This window comes from Chelonia mydas, chromosome 7 (genome assembly GCF_015237465.2).
Source record: "Chelonia mydas isolate rCheMyd1 chromosome 7, rCheMyd1.pri.v2, whole genome shotgun sequence".
In the NCBI taxonomy this organism is placed as follows: domain Eukaryota; kingdom Metazoa; phylum Chordata; order Testudines; family Cheloniidae; genus Chelonia; species Chelonia mydas.
The window spans coordinates 11809448-11831871 of record NC_057853.1 but is presented as its reverse complement, the minus strand read 5'-3'; the positions used below and the strand labels follow the sequence as shown (position 1 = coordinate 11831871).

At 43.9% G+C, this 22424-nt stretch overlaps 1 protein-coding gene across 5 annotated transcripts in view; it reads left to right on the top strand.

Moving 5' to 3' along the window:
* The window catches only part of CNTN3 (contactin 3), a 246970-nt gene that overhangs the window by 187928 nt on the left and 36618 nt on the right, over positions 1 to 22424 (top strand). For all 5 annotated transcript variants that reach the window (XM_037905324.2, XM_043551777.1, XM_043551776.1 and 2 more), the window contains one exon: positions 22204 to 22331. In XM_037905324.2, coding sequence (XP_037761252.1) covers positions 22204 to 22331 — 128 coding nt within the window. The remainder of the gene's footprint in view (positions 1 to 22203; positions 22332 to 22424) is intronic.

Sequence of the window (22424 nt, the reverse complement as noted above, 5' to 3'; positions counted from 1 at the left end):
AAAAATATACGCAGAAATAGAAGTGGATGAGAGATGGCTGATGAAAATGATTAGAAGCATGGAAAGGCTTTCATATGAGCAGAAACTGAAAAGATTAGGACTGCTTGATTTAGAGAAGAGCTAAACAAAATGGGTCAGAATAGAAGTAGATGACATAATGAATGGTGAGCAGAGGATTATCAGGCATTTCTGTATACCCTTTCTCATAATATAATGAAATTGAAAAGCAACAAATGGAAAACTATTAAAAGGAAATACTTTATTAACACAGCACATGACGAGCCTGTGGAGCTCCCTGCCACAGAATATCATTGAGATCAAGCAGATTTCAAATAAAAATTAGGGATGCAATTTTTTCAGAAGCTTTTAACATTGACCTAACTCCGCTCCCCTTGAAGTCCATGGTAATTTGCTTCAAGGGCGACAGAGTAAGGCCAATGCTAAATGCTTTGAAAAATCCCATTGTATCATAAACGTCTAATGAGAACATCCACAGTTACCTTTTTTTATCCTATCTAATGCATAAAGAACGTGAACCCTCATGCTTTTGGGCAGAAACCAACTAACGAATGGAGTTTCCCCGGGGGCAGGTAATTCCATAATGTCCTTATGGCATCCTTTTCACAAGCAGCTGGCACTGGTCATGGTTGAGGGTAGGATACTGGACTGGATGGAGCACTGGTCTGATCCGGTGTGGCAGTTCTTATGTAAACGTCCCTGTTTCCTGAAGACAGAATTTAGCCTTAATTAGGAGTTATATTTGACTCAGTGATAGTGGTCCAGTCTGTCTGTCATAGTGTAGGGGAGACAGAGCCCTCACCTATGTTTGCCCTTTTAATCCTTTGATGGGTGTGGAGAGAGTTGAAATATAGTTATGGAATTTTAAGTTTTCAAGGTCTCTCACCACTCCCATGCCATCCCTGATGAATGAGTAATTAAAGAGGCAGCATTTTCTCACTGTGTGACAAGTGGCTCTGCTTACTACATTCAGACTTAACAGAGTCAAGAACCATCGGTTTAGAAGCAGCAGACACTCTTGTAAATGCTTGATGTCTAACTAGTTTAGAAGGATGCACTGAAATATTCCAGAGACCAGATACATTTCCTGAACAAACTATCTTCCTGCTTTACATATTTCAACCTCTCCTGTTAAAACCGAATATTGCATTCTTTTATTGGGCTCCCACAGCATTGAGATACTCAGAATTGTTCATGCACGTGCTGAATTCCATGTGCACATAATCTGCATTTAAAAAAAAAAGTCTGAAAAAATGTACACAGTTGTTTTACATATATGAATTAGTACATGGGCTTAAATTTACCACTGACATAAATGAATGAATTTTGCCCAATTATAACAGCATTGAATATGGCCTGGTGTTCTCAAAGTGCTGTGAAGTATAAATGCTGGGTATTAATAATAATTAGTTCAGTAGTGGTACTATTACTATTGTAAATACGGGATGAATAAATATAACTGATTGTAAATGGAACAAAAGCATGTCCAAAACAATAAGAAAAATCACCGTGCCCCCTTGTACAAGATTATACAGAAACCAAATGATTAACAATAAGCAGTGCCAGCTAAGTAACTAAATGTGGGGCCGGGGGAGGGAATTTTAATACTTTCTTGGTGACAGCTTTGTGGTTCATTTATACTTTGCTAAGAAAATAGACTGCTTCCTACAATAGTTAAATAAAGGCCCCACCTAAGAACAGGTATTCAAAAATTGTCAGATCAGTTTGCATTTGCCAGATCTTTTATGTGTTCAGTTAAAAATCGCACATGCTCAGTGGTTCAGTTCCACTGACTCAGAGCAAAGGAAAATGCAGCTCTTTCTACCCTGGAAGAGTAGACGCAGAGGTACATTTGCTTTGTGTTTCTTAAGCCTTGGGGGAGCACTGCTGTCCTCAGCATTCTCCCTTACACCTCACCATTTGCATATAGCAGGTGCTCCAAGATGTGATCACAGGCAGGAAGAAAACCTTTGTGGGACACTTAGTGACAAGCAGAAAGAGTTCTGGGGCTGGCTGAGAGCCATGAAAAAGGGTGGGCTGCAGAATGTGTTTGTTGTAACGTTCTGGCATCAAATGTCCTAGATCAAGTGAGAGAGGGGATGTGACTGTCGGTGGAGGTGCACTTGAGAGGCCTTAGATGAGCATAGGGAAGCTGTTCTGACGGCTTTGATTTTATGGGGTGGTTCAGAATGCTGATTCTAATTTCTTGTACGTATGCGTCTAGGGAACCTTGTTTACTGTGTTAGGTTTTGCAGAGCTTAACTTGCTGCTGGCAAGGTATTCTAGTTCAGGAGAAAATCACATGGTCTTATTTAAAACTTTGCTAGTATTGTCACGTTTTTGTTGGGAAATTAATTTAAATATTTTTAAACCCAGAAAATTGGGCAAGGTGTTTCATAGCTATTTTGTGGACTTGGCTCAGAGATGTTACCTTTATTATTTGTTACATACATCAAACTCGAGATGGACCAGAACCAAAAACCCAACCCCCCTGAGCTTTGAAGAGTCAGCAGCTTTTTGTTCTGTGCAATTCTCACTCCTCTCTTTACATCAAACACTGTTCTTACTTGTGGTCAAGTCTAAACATTGACAGGTATAGGAGTATGGCATGATGTTGAGAGCACCCTTACACAGCTTTGTACAGCCCCATACGTTTGCTTAGCTGGCTGCACACCCACCTGGGATCATGATCTCCTTTCAAATCAGTCTCTTTTCTTGTTGCTTATGCTTTCCACATGCAATTTCCCATCATCTCGAAATGTCACAGCATCTCAGTGTCCTGTGAGTTTGTAACGTCGTACCTCAATATCCACCAAAATTTGCGAGGTCCCCTTCATAATTTGGCGTATTTCAACTATTGCATGTTTTCTATACCTCCTTCTTGCTCATTTTTGTAAAGCACAGCTTTGCATGCACAAACTCAGGGCCTGATACTGTTCTTGTGAGAAAAAGTCCCATTGATTTTATTGAGGAAAAAAGACCAGGCCTGTATTGAACATACAAAATGTCCCATCACCAAAAAATATATTGTGTGCAAAGTACTGCCTGCCTAGATTTATGCACCTACTTGAAAACACAAATCATGGCTCTTAGATGTGAAAACTGATTTCAGCTGTAGCCCAGGGTATCTACAACTTTATTTTTGACAGCATGCTCTAAATGGCTTACAGAATAAATGTAATAACAAGCCAATAACCCTGGATTAATCTAATGAACTTGCCTTCAGAGTCGAGTGGAATTGTGAATCTTTGCAGGAGACACTCTAGTTCATTACTGTCTCCTGTGAATAATTGCAATTCAGGAATCTATTGCAATTCATGAAAGGGTTGTCACTATATACAAATTGCAGTTCAGAAAAGGTTTCCAATTAGTGGAAATTTTTTTCATTCACTCTCTTCAAATGAAGAAGTCTTTATTAAAACAAACAAGCAAAAAAGATGATGCTAATATCAGGACTAGATTCTGCTCTTTGCCAAGCTGGTGAACATAGGGGAGGCAGGCAGGACAAGCCAACCTGGATTTTGGGCCCAGGTCTGGTGCAGAGTGCAGCCCTTGTTCTTCAAATACGCTCCACTAGTGCATGTTGGGAGGGGAAAGAGAAGGTGGGAAGCAGGCAGAGCTTTAGCTGTGTCCCCATCCATATCTCCCTCCTGGCCAAATTAGTTGGTAAGGTACAAGCTGGTAAGTAAGCTGGATCCTTCCCAGGGATGCAGTACGCTATTTTCCCTTCCTGAAACTGCTTGGGAGGCTGGGAGCAACTATACACTACCCCTCTACATGGTGCTGAGTGTAAAGGCTCATTATAACCCCATATTGGTAAATAGGGCAACTAATCCTTCCACTCTCATCAGAACCTTATCCATATTCATTTCAGTGGGTCTTCTTGTGGAAAGAGAGCCCCTCAGCTTGAGTGCAGGTGGCAGAACCTTGCCTGGTGTTAAACATATATTGGACTAAATTCTATTCTGTTACACTGGGGTAAATCGGGAGTGACATGTTTAGAGTGAATACGTTTTAATAAAGCTTATACTTGAATAATCAAAAAATACAGTGATAGTGTTTCAAAGTGTTCTCAGAATTTTGTGGTTTAATAATTTATATTTCTTTGGATGTTGTAGCCACATTCCTTTTCTAAACATGTAAGATTTTCACTTTGATGTCATCGTTGCTTATATTTTTTGAATATTTTTGAATATTTGTTGCTGCATTTTCAGCTCATGGGAGATTTGGAGAACAACTCGTAGGTTTAATTGAAATAGCTAAAAATGTCTTGGAGAAAAAGCATACAATTTAAAAATGAATTAATATCTTCTGTACCAAAAAACCACTCAAAATGCGTGGAAAAAATAAATTCCTGTGAGCCTCTAAAAAAGTGTCCCTTTTTAGAGTGACTTGAATAAGGAATGCAGGGCCTTCGAGTGCTGGCTTGGGAAAAGTGTTCAAGGCACAGGGGTCTGCATGGAAAATGGATCAGGATGGGATGGGAAGAATTAAATGAACTGAGTCATTGAGTCTGGCATTATTGCCAGAGCAGAGGAGTTAGTGGAAGACCTATTCTGACAGATAGGTGGAGGTAAAGCTGTGAGGGATAGTGAAGGCAAATTTGAGCAGTTCCAAACTGATACAGTGCCTAAAGGGGATCCCGTGGTGGGATCAGAAGAGGAGTGTGATACCTAGTAGTGATCCTGGCATTTAAACCTCATACTCCTTTCCCTTTTTAAAGTGAATTGTTCCTCTGCTGTAAGTGATGTAATCTTTTTAAGGGTTGCACAATGAGTTGCACAATGGGCATAAAAATTTTGATCTTGTTCTCATTTAAGTCAATAGCAAGACTCCTATTGACTTCAGTGGTGCAGAATCAGGCTCTAGGAGAGGAGGAGTCTAGTTGATTTTGCGGTTATCTGGTATAACAGCACAGGTCAGTTCGTATTCCCCATTGCAGTCATAGCAGAGCTCTGTCCTTTGCCAGTTATCTCATGTTACAAGCAATGTTGCCAATTTGTGTGATTTTTATCGCAAGTCTTGTGATGTGTGGTGTTAACTGGAGAAGCTGGACGGTCCAAATCATTTGGTGACACTTTGTACAAATTGTGCAATTTGACCTCAGTTGGGTCTTCCAGTGAGAACTCCTGCAGTGGGTGACAAAATCACGTTACTCTATACATTTGGTACGGGACAAATTTGGTGACAAGGCCTGTAAAGACTTCCTTAGAGATTGTTTTATCAGCAGTTCAGTCATAAAGCAATAGACTTGGCCGCTTTGATTCAAAGTTAAACATAGTTACAAATAAAAAGTCTGGCTCTTCTTTCGGTTGCATTGGAGCCGCTTCAACTGACCATGGGCAGGTCAGTGCCCTGCCTCTAGTCTGGGGGAGGCGGAAAGAGCCAGAAGGGAACAGAAATAGCTAGAGTCTAAGGCCTAGATTCCCAAAGTAATGTAGGTGCCTTACACTGAGTCCCAGTTTTAGGCTCTACTACAATTCATAAAATTCTCCCTGAATCCTGTAGGTGCCTAAATTCACTTGGCACCTAATTTTTTTGGTGCTAAAGTTCCCTTGGGGCCTATGTTTCTGTTTCTGGGCATGCACTGTGCTGCCTCACTCTAGGCATCCGGGAAGACAAATGTTTGCCGGAGAGAAAGAGAGAGTGAGCACAAGAATGAGAATGACTTTACAGCCTCATGGTTAGAGCACTCACCGGAATGTGAGAGACCCAGGGTCCAGCCCCCTGCTCCAGTGACTATTTAGTTGTTTATCCATAGTGGAACTGCTTCAAGAGGAGAGACTGAGGGAGCCCCACATCAGAATATTCCATAACCCAGTGGTTAGAGCACTCATCTGAGAGATAGCTGGTCCTTATTTAAATCCCTTCTCCCCCTCAGGTGGCAGGTGGACTTGAACTGGGGGGCTTCTACATCCCAGGTACCTGAAACACCAGTCTAAAAGTTATGAGGGAGGTCCTCTCCTCCCCTTCCCCCTACTTTCTTGCAAAAAACCCATTAGGTGCCTAACTCCAAAGAAGGTTCACAACTGAGAATTGGTAACAGAGGTAGGTGACTCCCTGCAGCCTGGTGTTAGGCGTCCGTCTCCATGAGAGGGGCTGGGCCTAGCACGCACCCCTCTCATTGGCATCTCCCATTGGCTAGGTTAGGTGGCTCCCCGTTCAGTGTGCTGGCTTTTGTCAATTGTAATCTAAAGAGCATCTCTCTCCACATACATTGTATAGGGAGTCTAAGTCCCTAACTAAGGCTTTATGAATCACATTCAGTTCCTGTGATTTTCTAGGTGCCTAAAACTTAGGCCTTGTGACACTCAGCATCATGAAGCCTATGTTTCTTTGTGAATCTAAGTATAAGAGAATAGTAGTGAAAAATTATTTTCACCCACAAGTCTTCCAAATAAAATAGACACACCATAATGCTGGTAGAGTTCCCATGGAATAAGAAACTGTCTTCATATGTTCTTGGTCCATCCCCAGATGAAAGGCTTCTACTCAGATGTTAGAAAACTCATGCAAGTTACTCCAGGTTTACACTCTTGCTTTCCGCCCATCCCACACGCCACTCCACCCCCCAGCAGTCCGATTATACTGGAAAATACCATGAATTGTTGAATTTTTAAAATGATAAATAACCATTTGGAATGTTAGTGACTGCTGCCAATAAATGGCTACAAAAAATTCTCCCCTCTAAAGAAATGTAGTCAATCAGAATAAAAGAAGAGAAATGGATTGATTTACTGTCTCTATTAGATTAACAACTGAACTATCCAGGAAGCAGTGACTCTGAAAAAGACTTGGGGTCATGGTGAATAATCAGCTGAACGTGAGCTCCCAGTGCAATGTTATGGCTAAAAGGTCTAATGCGATCTTCGGATATATATAAACAGGAAAACCGAGTAAGAATAGGGAGATTACATTTCAGAAGTATTTGGCACTGTTGTGACCACTACTGGAATACTGTATCCAGGTCTGGTGTTCCCAGATTCTTAGGATCATTCTAGAATCAGTACTACTAGCTGGTTCTAAGCCTCTGGCTTCACTGTTTATTGCAAACTTTGATTTATCTTTTGATTGGGAAAGGGTTAATATTGGTGGCTTTGAGGGGAAAAAGAGCAGAGTAATAACAGCAAACAAATGTATCTTTTTCAAGTGCTTGCTCATGTTGATTCCATTCTAGGTGTCTGCGCGCACCCACGTGCGCGGTCATCAGAGATTTTTGCTTAGCAGTATCTGTAGGGCCAGCTGTGGTGCCTCCTTGAGTGCCACGCTTGTGCGCTGGTATATCAGGCACCACTGGCCCTATGCCCTCTCGCTTCCTTCTTATCGCCCGTGGTGGTTAGTCAGAGCGCCTTTCCTTGCATTGCAAGGGCTAGAGGTTTTGTCTCTTCTGACTTTGAGCCTTAGGGCCTTGTAAATAGCTTTAGTAGTTAGTGTTAGGTAGTTAAGTTTAGTTAGAAGTTTGAGTCCCAACAGGGACTTTGCCCCAGGCAGGGCATGCCCCGGTCTCCAGGGTTTAAGCCCTGTGCAGACTGTAACAGACCTATACCTGTAAGGGACCCCCACAGCAGCTGCCTCAAGTGCTTGGGGGAATCACATGTGAGGGACAAGTGTCATATTTGTAAAAGTTTTTGACCCAGGACTCAGAAAGAGCAGGATATTCATTTGCAGGCTCTCCTCATGGAGGCTGCCCTTCATCTGGCTTCTGAGCCATCCCGCCAAGACTTGCCTATTATCTCGGCCTCAGTGTGCAGCGCATCCCCGGCACCACTCCCCATAGCCAGTGCCCAAAAAGAAGAAAAAGAAGCACGGTCCCCAGCACCGAGCAAGAAGGGCCGTGGGACATTGGGCAAAGGACCCAGTTCAGGCCGCCCAGCCACTCTGGAGCCACGTACACGTGCTTCCCTGGTCGGGGCCCTTAGCACCTTAAAGAATCCACCACTGACTCCCGGGAGTGGTAGGGGACCCAAACTCCTGGCGGCATCAACACCATCCCAAGCTCCCCCGGTGCCAAGAGAGCAGAGGCCTCTTCCCGCACCGCCAGTACCACATGTGCCGCAGGAAACGTCAAAGGCTTCCCACAAGGGCAAGCCAACAGCTAAGACCCCTCAGGGGGCAGTAGAGCACTGCCAATCCCCCAAGAAAAGGCAGCGCTCTCCTCCACACCACAGATATCCACAGTTGCAGCCCAGATCCCCTGGGGTTTGCCCTTGATCACCGGCACCATGATTGCAGTCCCTGCTGTCTTGACACGGATTGCGTAAGGGGAGGCACCAGTCTCCGTATTGCTGGCACTGTTTGACCTCCCACCGGTTGTCCTCTTGGCGCAGCTCTCAGTCACCTGCCCCGGGAGAGTGCTCCCTGTCACAACTCCGGTCCCCCCAGGCCCGGCACCAGCCCCTTTGATACCGGCAACGATCCGCTCACTCCAGGCACTGGTCTCCGGCGGTGACAGTCAGCAGGCAGACTCAGGCAGCGACGGCCCCTCCATGGTCACTGGAAGGGGATCCCTCCAACACATAAAGGCAGTTCAGCTCCTCACCCGGACTCCACTAGCATGACTGGGCTCCTGTGGCCGCATCAACATCGACAGCACCACCTTGGCAGCACAGTCAGAGGCCAGCACAGTGGCCTTATTGGAGCACATGGGGCATGCTGGTCATGGCAGTGCCACCTTCACACTGCTCATCTGCCACGGCCTTGGAGCAATGGTTGGCAGCACCGATGGCACAGGGCTCTGTGCATGAGGCGCGCTCGGACGTCATGGTAGAAGAGACTGCACCCACCCCTAAACTTCCCTCCCCTGTGGAGGACGATGCCCCAAGGCCTCCCGCAGTGGTAGAGTTGTTGTCTTCATCCCTGGACAAGATAGTCGCAGGACCCTTGGGGGCCAGCCCTTCTGATGACTTTAAAGAACACCAGGCCCTGCTTCAACAGGTGAACTTGGGCCTAGAGGTGGAGGAGATGGCCAAGCAGGCGGACACCTTGTTCAACATCCTCTCATCCTCTGCCCTGATCCGTGTTGCATGACCAAGGCATGACTGGGTCTTCAAAATTTTCAAAGCCCTCCGGCAAACCCCGTCTTCGATCCCTCCCACCTCCAAAAGCACCGAAAAGAAGTACTTTGTCCTGGCCAAAGGGTTTGAGTACCTTTATACCCACTCACCTCTGGTCTCGTTTGTTGTCTCTGCAGCCAACGAAAAAGACAAGCAGAGGCACACCAGATCAACTCCCAAAAATAAAGAGGGCAAAAGACTGAACCTTTTTGGGAGAAAAATGTATTCCACTCCCAGCCTGCAATTCCGGGTGGTGAACCATCAGGCGGTCTTGGGCACGTACAATACCGCTGCGGTGTATTACATCAACAGGCAGAGCAGCGCCAGGTCTTCAGCCCTTTGTCAAGAAGCTCTTCACCTTTGGGATTTTTGTGTGTGGCATGCCATTCATCTGATAGCCGAGCACCTGCCTGGAACCAGGAATGTCCTGGCGGATCACCTCAGCAGGACTTTCTCCTCTCGCCATGAGTGGGCACTTCATCCAGAGGTGGTCAGCATAATCTTCCAGAGGTGGTGGACTCTCCAGGTGGACTTGTTCGCATCCAGGCAGAACAGAAAATGCCACATGTTCTGTTCAATTCAGGAAATGGACAGAGGCTCCCTTTCAGACGCCTTTCTCATTCCATGGTCGGGGGCGCTGATGTATGCCTTCCCGCCAGTGCCACTGATTCGCAGAGTCCTTGTGAAGGTCAGGCAAGACAGGGCGAAAGTTACCCTAATAGCCCCCGCATGGCCTCGCCAGCACTGGTTCGGCACATTGCTGAGCCTTTCGGTAGCCGCCCCGCTGCAGCTGCCCCTCTGGCCAGATCTACTGTCGCAGATCTATGGCAGCCTTTTGCATCAGGACCTGGTAGCGGTGCACTTGACAGCTTGGCTACTGCATGGCTGAGCGCGGACGAACGGGCATGCTTGGCCCATGTCCAGCAGGTCTTGCTGGGTAGCAGGAAACCCTCCACCAGAGCGACTTACCTGGCCAAATAGCAAAGATTCACATGCTGGGCCTCAGAATGGCGTACTCAGGCCGAGCAGGCCCCGCTACAGAAGATCCTGGATTATCTGCTGCACCTCAGACTCCAAGGTTTGTCCCTGTCATCGACCAAGGTCCACCTGGCTGCTATCTCACCTTTTCCATCCTCTGTTCCAAGACAGGTCAGTCTTCTCTCACGACATGATGGCACAGTTTTTGAAAGGTCTGGAGCATCTCTACCCACACGTCCAGGATCCCATCTCCCCCCGGGACCTGAATCTCATGCTGTTGAGGCTCATGGGGTCTCCATTTGAGCATCTGACTTCTTGCTCTATCCTGATACTATCCTGGAAGGTTTTATTCCTGGTCACGCTAATGTCGGCCCACAGGGTGTCCGAGATCAGGGCGCTTACTTCAGAGCCGCCCTATATGGTCTTCTACAGGGATAAGGTCCAGCTGCGACTGCACCCAGCATTTCTGCCCGAAATCACTCCCCAGTTTCATACTGGCCAGGACGTATACTTTCCTGTCTTCTTTCCAAAGCCTCATGCGTCAGGTGAGGAGCACAGGCTACGCACCCTGGACGTCAGGAGGGCGCTGGCCTTCTACATGTATAGAATAAGGTCGTGCCATAAGTAGACGCAGTTGTTCATTGTGGTGGCAGACAGAATGAAAGGTTGTCCAATGTCTGCTCAGCGGATTTCGTCCTGGATCACGGCCCGCATACACTACTGCTATGAGCTGGCGAAAGTGCTTTCACCGGTCATTGTGACAGCACACTCGGCTAGAGCACAAGTGTCGTCAGTGGTCTTCCTGGCACAGGTACCAATCCAAGAGATCTGTAGAGCCGCTACCTAGTTGACTGTCCACACGTTCGTGCCTCATTATGTGCTTACCCGGCAAGCTCGAGACAACGCTGGCTTTGGCAGAGCAGTGCTGCAAGCTGCAAGACCGTGAACTCCAAGCCCACCTCCATTGATACTGCTTGTGAGTCACCTCAAATGGAATCAACATGAGCAAGCACTTGAAGAAGAAAGAACGGTTACCCACCTTTTCATAACTGTTCTTTGAGATGTTTTGCTCATGTCCATTCCAGTGCCTGCCCCCCTTGCCCCTCTGTGGGAGTTGTCAGTAAGAAGGAAATGAGAAAGGTGTAGGGCTGGTGGTGTCTGATATACAGATGCATAAGCATGGCACTCAAGGGGGCGCCACAATTGGCCCTACGGATACCATTAAGGCAAAAATCTCCGACAACCATGCATGTGGACACACACACACACCTTGAAAGGAATGGATATGAGCAAACCATCTCAAAGAACAACAGTTGCAAAAAATATGGATAACTGTTTTTTTTCCTCCAGATATTTCTAGGCTCCTCCAGACTAGAAGAAGGGGGTTAAAAATCACACAAATAAAAGCTGTATATTGTGAGTGTTGCCTTTACTGGAACTGGCTGATATATTTAATTTTCCCTGCTATACTTAGTCTCATGAAAGATGCTAAAAGTTGGGTCTTACAATTGTGATGTGGTATCAAATTAAGGAAAATAAGATAATTGTTGATAAAAAGTTGAATGAGTCTGATGGGGATCAGTGACTGGATTCATCTTGAGTAAAATTTGAATTAAGTAACTTTTACTTATGTTTGGTCTATGGTTTGAAACTCTGTGTGATCTGGAAAAGTAATGTATTTGCATTTACTTACCAGGACATCAATATGAATTTAATTATGCTAGCTTTCTTGTTGAATAATCTGCTTCAATTTAGCTGGAACTTGACTGATATATAAAAATCAGTGTTGACCTAGTTTCCTACTGATCCTTTGTGTTGAAGTGTTGTGTACTGGGGAAGTAATACATTTATGTTTATTATCATGTCAATAGGGGTCTAATTTTGTTGCTTTTTTGCTGAATAATCTAATAAATACAAAAAAGCAGTTGGGATTTAGCTTTGTCGTTATTTTAGTAATAAAACGTTGTGATCTGAAGAGTAACAAGCTTGTGTTCACTTACTGTCTCATTATTGGGTCCTGGTTTCATGCTACGGTCCTGGTTTCATGCTACAGTCCTGTCTGGGACTGAATAAACATAGGGTCCCCCAGTAGCAAATGCTGAGGTAGGATCAGGGCTTTAATCATGTGTGTTTATGCAGGGGGGAGGGTGGTGTTCTAGTGAATAATCAGATCTAATTTAACTTGAATTCGATGGGTAAAATATGCAGTTTATACCTAGTTTTATAGTATGGGTCAGATTCCCTGAGCAAGCCACACTGGTCCTAGGGGAGAGGTGAGTGAACACAAAAGTGGCTTCAGCTGGTGCTGAAGACCCCTATCGACTTAATCCTGGGCATGGTTTCTTTTTGAGCAGCCTGGTGAGATAGAAAGGCCCTGGCCCTAGATGCTTTCTGCCAGGAATGCCTCCAGTGCCAGAGGCTGGAAATGCTGTTGTCAGAGCTGCTATAAGAACTCCATGCTACCCAGGGATTACACAGGGGGAATCCTCAGATGGATGAATCAACAGGCTTTAGAGATGGGTTGTGTTGCCATACCCCTGGTCAGGTAGAGGATCAGGCCCTATGTGTTGAATTCTTATTTGCTGTAATGAAATTCTCGTGCGTGATTAGCCACCTGATTTTTATCGAATGGATACTGAACTACTTAGGGTGTCTTGAGGAGTTGGTGATGAGCTTATATTTATTGCATTGTCCATTATTATCCTGACCTGATTATTATTTTATTGAAACCCTTTAAGTTATACCTATTGTGCCATACTGGGGCACAATCCAGACTAATGAGTAGCTGTGTTACCTCTGCCCTGCAACCTGTCATGCCCTTCACAACGCCTTGTTGCTGTAGCCTACAACCTGGACTGCTCACAAACAGCCTTCAGCATGTAAGTCACCCCCAGCTATGACTGTGTGTATTGCAGCCAGCCAGCCACACCTTGGCTCTTGCCAGCCTTGGTTATGCTGCAGAGTGACCCCAAGACACTCCCTGTCCCAGATCTTCCCCAGAAATGTATGTCCTGTACTGCCCAGCCCTTTCCTGGACAGTACAAATGTATTAAGTGTGCTGTGCCTTTAAGGGAATTACAAAATACATCTTAAAAAGAAAAGGAGTACTTGTGGCACCTTAGAGACTAACAAATTTATTTGAGCATAAGCTTTCGTGAGCTACAGCTCACTTCATCGGATACATTCAGTGGAAAATACAGTGGGGAGATTTATATACACAGAGAACATGAAACAATGGGTGTTACCATACACACTGTAAGGAGAGTGATCACTTAAGATAAGCTAATACCAGCAGGAGAGCGGGGAGGGGGGGAGAAAACCTTTTGTAGTGATAATCAAGGTGGGCCATTTCCAGCAGTTCAGAAGAACGTCTGAGGAACAGGGGGGGGGGGGAATAAACATGGGGAAATAGTTTTACTTTGTGTAATGACCCATCCACTCCCAGTCTCTATTCAAGCCTAAGTTAATTATATCCAGTTTTCAAATTAATTCCAATTCAGCAGTCTCTCGTTGGAGTCTGTTTTTGAAGTTTTTTTGTTGAAGAATTGTCACTTTTAGGTCTGTAATCGAGTGACCAGAGAGATTGAAGTGTTCTCCGACTGGTTTTTGAATGTTGTAATTCTTGACGTCTGATTTGTGTCCATTTATTCTTTTATGTAGAGACTGTCCAATTTGACCAATGTACATGGCAGAGGGGCATTGCTGGCACATGATGGCATATATCACATTGGTAGATGTGCAGGTGAATGCATCTGAATGCATCCGATGAAGTGAGCTATAGCTCACGAAAGCTTATGCTCAAATAAATTTGTTAGTCTCTAAGGTGCCACAAATACTCTTTTTCTTTTTGCGAATACAGACTAACACGGCTGCTACTCTGAAACCTGTCAAAATACATCTTATTATTTTAAATAGTTATCCAGACACTTCAACTTAAACACATTGGATTAGGTAAAATAATAAAACAAGTTTATGAACTGCACAGAGATAGTACAAGTAATGAGGCATAAAAGTCAGAAACGGTTACAAGAAAAATCAAGATAAAATGCTTATTGGTGCCTAACTTAACAAACGATATTAGATTCAAAACAAAGATTTCCTATCACATGCTTTCAGTTGTCTCAGGGCCGGTCTACACTTAAAACGCTGCATCAGCACAACTGACCCTATGCAACTGTGCCATTGTAGCACTTAAGTGAAGGTACTCCTACACTGACAGGAGAGCCTCTCCCATTGGTGTAGCTGTGAGAAACTCTCCCATCAACATGGCACTGTCCACATGGCGGGGGGGGGGGTTAGGTTGTTATAACTATGTTGCTCAGGGGGGTAGATTTTTCATACTCCTGAGTGATGTAGTCATACTGATATAGGTCTGTTGTGTAGACCTGGCCTCACTGACCAAACTCTTTCGGTTAGGACCCCTCCCCCAGAGTCCAATGGCTTCTTCCTTTTTCTTTTTGGATGCAGAGAATGTGATGGGCAAGGAGAGAAAGAGGGATGTCTTGCAATGTCTGCCCCCTCTTATAGTCCTTTCCCCACTTTGAGAAGCATTTCCAGCTGGGAGCAAGGTGACAGGCAGTCTGTGCAGAAGGAAACTCCATGTTGTTTCTTTGCTAAGATATAGCTTTTTGCCCCAGCCCCTTTTCCTGCCAAAGAATGGCCCTTTAGCAGGTAATGGTCCATCAGCCTTGTTTACCTCTCTGCAGATGCACTGCTGTAAGGTCTCCTGTGTAGCCGCTCTATGCCTGCAGGAGACGAGAAGTTGTTGAGATCAGGAACTTAGCAAGATTTAAAAACAGATTGGACCCTTATGTGAATTTCGAGAGTTATCATAATGAATTTTGGAAGGGATCTTTAACCTCATGCTTCAGGGCTTAAGCCAGTCTCTAACTACTGGAGATCAGGATGACAACTAATGTTGGGGATAGATCACTAAGGGTTTCTTATACCTTTATCTGAAGCCTCTGTAGAGACAATAATGAACTATGTGGACTGATCCAGTGTGGTAATTCCTGTGTTCCCATCCTACCTTCCTATCTCCTGACTTACTGCCATATTTTCCCATACAAAGCCATGCCTCAGATTGTCTCATAAAGGACATGGGCTGGCAGCTATGTCCATGCATTTTCTCCTTCCTTCCCTGGTACTTGGAGGAGAGATTACTATCAAAGAGCCATTTCTTCTATATCTATGGAGGTGGAAAGAGCTGTCATTTTTGTTTTTGTAAAAAAAAAAAAAATTACCCCTAATATTTTAACACCTTTTGCTTGATTATCACTGAGACCTCAACTTAGCCTCCAGTTGTGACTGTGCAAGCTTGCACGTATATATACAAGTGCGTGAATTTTGACTGCACTTTTTCCTGTGCACTTGCAAAGGCAGAATGTTAATGCACCAAAAGTGCATGTGCAGGTATTTGAAAATGGAATCTAGTCTCTGAAAATTAGGATCGAGCCTTTCTCTATTGTGCTGTATTGAAATATACTGTAAATATGTGGAACACTAGAAAGCAGTCTCATTTTTGTGTATTATAAGCTAATAAGTACAACAAGGAGTCCGGTGGCACCTTAAGGACTAACAGATTTATTTGACCATAAGCTTTCGTGGGTAAAAACCCCACTAAACTGTAAGATTACCCATGAAAGCTTATGCTCAAATAAACCTGTTAGTCTTTAAGGTGCCACCGGACTCCTTGTTGTTTTTGTGGATACAGACTAACTCGGCTACCCCCTGATACCTGAAGCTAATAAGTAGAAATCTAGGTCACTTCTTGAAAACCAGCCTGCTGGAAAGATATTTGCTTTGTTAAAAAGTGTAGATTTCTCTGTGTGTGTGTGTGTGTGTGTGTATATATATATATATATGTTTATATTGTCTAGAATTACACGGAGATGGTGGTGGAGGTTAGCAGATACTTCAGGGTCTGTTCTCTTCATCAGCTGAGCTGTATCTGCTACCTTAGTCATTGAAAAAGTAAAGAGCTCGGTTTTTAATTTACCAATAAAGATTTTATTTTGACAGTACAGTTTTTCAAGAATTGATTTGTTTTGTTTAATTCTGAAAAATAATGTGATTCTTAAATATATCCAGTTTTAATAAGCTTGTTCCTTCATTATTTCAGACAAGCTTGACTTGCAAATAGCTCAAAGCACTCTAAATGTCATTTGTTTTAATTAAACAATAGAGATTTTTTTTTTACACCCTGATCCAATTTTCTCTTTTGCTTGATCTAAGGCCTTGTCAACACTGGATTTTTTTGCACTGGGATATCTACATCTACCCCTTGTGTAGAAGACACAGATTGTTATAGAGTCCAACAGTTCAGTAGATTGCTTCTAACCATGATTGAGAACATTCTCATAACACTTTCTCTTGAAGTGCTTATAACTATCTATAAAACCAATGAATCACGTCTGTAACATGCTTAAAAATCTATTAATCATGTATTAACCCTTAATAAGTATGTATGTGCCATATAATATAAAGTGTGACCAAAAGGTACTAGCAATGGTGCAGCTCACTCCAGTTTCACACCAAGTTAAGCCACACTAGTGCAGATTTCAGGTTTCAGAGTAACAGACGTGTTAGTCTGTATTCGCAAAAAGAAACGGAGGACTTGTGGCACCTTAGAGACTAACCAATTTATTTGAGCATAAGCTTTCGTGAGCTACAGCTCACTTCTTCAGATGCATACTATGGAAAGTATAGAAGATCTTTTTATACACACAAAGCATGAAAAAATGGGTGTTTACCACTGCAAAAGGTTTTCTTTCCCCCCACCCCACTCTCCTGCTGGTAATAGCTTATCTAAAGTGATCACTCTCCTTACAATGTGTATGATGATCAAGTTGGGCCATTTCTAGCACAAATCCATTTCTAGCACAAATCCAGGTTTTCTTCCCCTCCTCCCCCCCCCCCCCCCCCACACACACACAGACCCTCTCTCCTGTTGGTAATAGCTTATCTAAAGCACTGTAGTGTAGTGTCCAGGAAGTGGATCTCTTGTGTGGACTGGACCAGGCTGAGGTTGATGGTGGGATGGAAATTGTTGAAATCATGGTGGAATTCCTCAAGGGCTTCTTTTCCATGGGTCCAGATGATGAAGATGTCATCAAATATTCATGCAGTTGATAGATTTCCACTCCATACGGCTAAATGCAGTGCCTTGCATAATGACAGGTTTCAGATGATGAAGATGACATCTTCACCATCTGGACCCATGGAAAAGAAGCCCTTGAGGAATTCCACCATGATTTCAACAATTTCCATCCCACCATCAACCTCAGCCTGGTCCAGTCCACAGAAGAGATCCACTTCCTGGACACTACAGTGCTAATAAACGATGGTCACATAAACACCACACTATACCGGAAACCTACTGACCGCTATTCCTACCTACATGCCTCCAGCTTTCACCCAGGACACACCACACGATCCATTGTCTACAGCCAAGCTCTGCGATACAACCGCATTTGCTCCAACCCCTCAGACAGAGACAAACACCTGCAAGATCTCTATCAAGCATTCTTACAACTACAATACCCACCTGCGGAAGTGAAGAAACAGATTGATAGAGCCAGAAGAGTTCCCAGAAGTCACCTACTACAGGACAGGCCTAACAAAGAAAATAACAGAACGCCACTAGCCGTCACCTTCAGCCCCCAACTAAAACCCCTCCAACGCATTATTAAGGATCTACAACCTATCCTGAAGGATGACCCAACGCTCTCACAAATCTTGGGAGACAGGCCAGTCCTTGCCTACAGACAGCCCCCCAACCTGAAGCAAATACTCACCAGCAGCCACATACCACACAACAGAACCACTAACCCAGGAACCTATCCTTGCAACAAAGCCCGTTGCCAACTGTGCCCACATATCTATTCAGGGGACACCATCACAAGGCCTAATAACATCAGCCACACTATCAGAGGCTCGTTCACCTGCACATCCACCAATGTGATATATGCCATCATGTGCCAGCAATGCGCCTCTGCCATGTACATTGGTCAAACTGGACAGTCTCTACGTAAAAGAATAAATGGACACAAATCAGATGTCAAGAATTATAACATTCATAAACCAGTCGGAGAACACTTCAATCTCTCTGGTCACGCGATTACAGACATGAAAGTTGCGATATTCCAACAAAAAAACTTCGGAACCAGACTCCAGCGAGAGACTGTTGAATTGGAATTCATTTGCAAATTGGATACAATTAACTTAGGCTTGAATAGAGACTGGGCATGGCTAAGTCATTATGCAAGGTAACCTGTTTTTTCCTACCCCCCCCCCACCCCGTTCCTCAGACGTTCTTGTTAAACCCTGGATTTGTGCTGGAAATGGCCCACCTTGATTATCATACACATTGTAAGGAGAGTGATCACTTTAGATAAGCTATTACCAACAGGAGAGTGGGTCTGTGGGGGGGGGGGGGGGAGATCTGGATTTGTGCTGGAAATGGCCCAACTTGATCATCATACACATTGTAAGGAGAGTGATCACTTTAAATAAGCTGTTACCAGCAGGAGAGTGGGGTGGGGGGAGAGAAAACCTTTTGTAGTGGTAAACACCCATTTTTTCATGCTTTGTGTGTATAAAAAGATCTTCTATACTTTCCACAGTATGCATCCGATGAAGTGAGCTGTAGCTCATGAAAGCTTATGCTCAAATAAATTGGTTAGTCACTAGGGCAAATAGCTTTTTACCCAGGAGCAGTACATACCACTGAAGGTTTGCAGCTATATTGGGGTAGCTGTCCCAATCAGAGGCACTGACTCCATGGGTGCTCCGGGGCTGGAGCACCCATGGAAAAAAATAGTGGATGCTCAGCACCCACCTCTTACAGCTGTTTGGTGGCACCCCAATTAGCTGATTGGGGGTGCCGCCAAAGAGCTGATCGGGGGCACCGCCAAACAGCTGATGGGGGGCTCAGGAAGGGATTGGGGGAGGGCAGAGAGTGGCGAGTGGGCGGGGGCCTCAGGGACCTGGTGAATTGGGGGTGGGAAGAGGCAGAGCAAAGGCAGGGCCTTGGGGAAGCGGCGGAGTGGGGCAGGGCCCCAGGGTGGAGTGGGAGTTGGAGCACCCCTGGGCAAAAGTAAAAGTCGGCACCCATGGTCCCAATCCACCTCCCCAACACACACATACGTAGTCAAGCGCTACGTGATTTCAAGAATCTAAATATATTTGTGATACTGCCTTTGCCAGATAAAGTGTTCTGAATCTAAGTGAACGTCTTAAAAATCTGAATTTGTTTAATATATGCTTTCTCCTTCCCTTTAAAATCCTCTTATTATATCCCCCTCTACACATCTTTTTACAAATTAATAAGTTATTTTTCTCTTTCCCGCTTTTGTTGACATTTTTTCTGATCCTAATTTTGTTTTTAGACTACATCTGTCTGTCCACTAGTATTTTGGATTCTGTTCGTACGCTCTGTAAAGGGTTACGTGAGGATTTAAATGGAAGGGATTTGTAAATAATACGGAAATATCATTTGCATACTGGTGCTGTTCATTGTGTTTATCACTGTGTTCTAAATCCCCTAACTGGAGTTGCAGTGAGGAGGGTATGCAGACAGGAAAAGAGGTGTGGCTTATGTAAATAGGGGCAAAAATAGTGTAGAGGGAAACTAACCCAAATGTCCAAATTAAAGCATCTTTGCCACCCATTTTCACCCTCGTATGTGAATATGTTTGGACTGATGCAGTATCTACACTAGCTCAGATATGCCAGGTTACACTGCAACCCTGCTCTCGCAACAGCCATTATGAAAGCATGATATAGGGTAGTAATTTTTTCTCACAATAAGGTGGAAACTAAAGCTGATTAGGAAATGATTTTTGTCTTCCACAAAGAAAAAGGTTAATGAAATGTTCATTGTTTAGTTTTCATTATTATTTTTCTTTGCAGGCTTGGTTTTTGAAGGTGCTGTTGAGATGCTGAAAAACCAAATCCAAAAATAATTGGTTTAAAACCTATTTTTGTTTGGTTGCCAAAAAAATACTAGTTTTTTATTTTAAGTTTTTCAATGAACATTTGAAAATTTTTGACGAAAACTGACATTTTTCCATGAACATTTTTTTTAATATGGAGACATACCTATCTCATAGAGCTGGAAGGGACCTTGTAAGGTCATTGAGTCCAGTCCCGTGCCTTCACAGCAGGACCAAGTACTGTCCCTTATTTTTGCCCCAGATCCCTAAATGGCCCCCTCAAGAATTGAACTCACAACCCTGGGTTTAGCAGGCCAATGCTCAAACCGCTGAGCTATCCCTCCCTCCCTCCCCCCCCCCACCAAAAAATTTCAATTTTACTTAAAAGAACCACCCTCTTTTTCTGGGAATGGGGATGAGGGAAATTGACAACATTTTTAACCAGTTCTATCAGCAACACGCACGGCCCTACAAAACAGGGCCAGCAGTGATTATGCAGTTCCTTCCTCTCCCTCCCCTTTCCTATTGCTGCAAGGATGCCAGGTGTCTACTGTGGTTGCCCAGTGTCATCGTCCTATATCCTCTGGCTGCATAAACTCACATATGCATCTTTCTGCAGCCCTCAGAGTGACACTCTCCTTGTATGGCTGCATGACATTTGCCACAGTGGAAGGGTACTTAACTCTATCTTCACTGTGTGGGTACATTAACTAAATCAGGTCCCAGCCAGCCAGACTGCCTCTGGCGTATTATACTGCCAGTGAGCACCACACATGCTATGTGGTTGAGAGCGTCTGCCACAGCAATAAAGGAGCTCCTGTCGGAATAGGTAAGTATTATTGTTTCAAATTGAGAGTAGACCCTGAGTAAAGCCAAATGATAAAACTTATATTGGGGATGCATGTCAGCTCATTAGAGTTAGAAATGAATTTGAATTTTTTATCTTCTCAGATGCATTTTGACATTTTTCATGTTATTACAAGAGAATGTTAAAGTGATAAATTTAAGCTCTAATTTTTGCAGGCATGTATTTCCTTATGCATTATTATCGTCATCACACTTGCCTTTTAAACTTCCATGCATTAGTCATAAGTACTTTTCATATTCTTTACCCTGAACATCTGTCTGTATGTATCCTCAAATTAACAATGCAAAGTGTCTCTTGTAATCCAAAGCTGCTTCGTTATTTATTGTACTAGTGGATAAACCTGTTAGTTTAATTGTTTGCACTGTAGTATATTTAAATATTCTCTCCTTTCAGCTAGTCTAAAAGAAGAGCATTCCTGAAACACGTACAGCCTCTGTATGTGGTTTTAATGGTTAATAGGGCAATTGTTCCACTTTAAGGTTAAGAGCAGTGTGGCAATGGTATGGAGCCTGGCTACAGTACTTTAGTCATGATCTGTTATCACGGATGATTGTTGGTTTTATACAACCATAGTAGAGATGAAGGTCATTGACTCCATCAAACCAGAAGAATAAGTTGTAGTCTGGAAATGCTACATTTATTCACTCTATAGCAAATATTACCCTGTTGCGCCTAGAAAACAATACATTTTGTATTGTGCATTATTTGCAGGATAACTAAATTCCATGTACACTATTAATGACAGTGCAGCCCACTGAAACAAGCACTTTCTAAGGGACAAGTTTTGTTTCCAATACACAGCTGAAGCAACCAGGCAGTGCACTCAGAACATCTTTCCTTCACATCTGCCATGCAGATCTTCTCTCCCAAGCCGAAGAGTGGCAGCAGAGCTTCTCAGTAACTACTGTTGCAGTTTCAGGGCTGCACTATCCCTTGCAACCATCTTGCCTCCTTTGGCAGGGTCCCCAAATTAACAACCAAACACCTAGGCAGAGAACACCCACTGAACTGTGCTCTGCAGTATAGGGCGGGGTGGAGAGCTAAGGAAGAACCTTTCATGCAGACCACAGGAAACGTGCCTCTCTCAGGCTCTGGGATCAGTTTTGGGGGATGGGCAAGGTTCTGGATTTTCCCCAAGGAGAACAGATTTGTTAATGTATTTTCTGTAGCATGCGAACACACAGGGGGCCAGATTCTTCTGCTGCATATCATCACTGTATAGCAGTTACATTTTAAAACATCACTTTGGAGATTGATCCATTTTGTAGTAATGTAGTAAGGTGAATGTTCATTTATGTCTTCTGCAAACCTGTGATGCATTTTTCATCTCTCCATCTTTTTTTTTTTTTAGAATAACATTATTAAAAGATGGAGGCCTAAGACTAGCTAATGTGACTAAATTAGATGCTGGAAGTTACTCGTGCCTGGCAGAGAATCAGTTTGGAACAGCCAGTAGAACAACAAGCTTAATAGTAACAGGTATGTTTGGGTTTTTTTAATAAGATTATTTGAAATGGCTGTAAATTGCAATAAATCCAGCAAGTAGAATCTACAAGAAGCATAGGAGTTCAA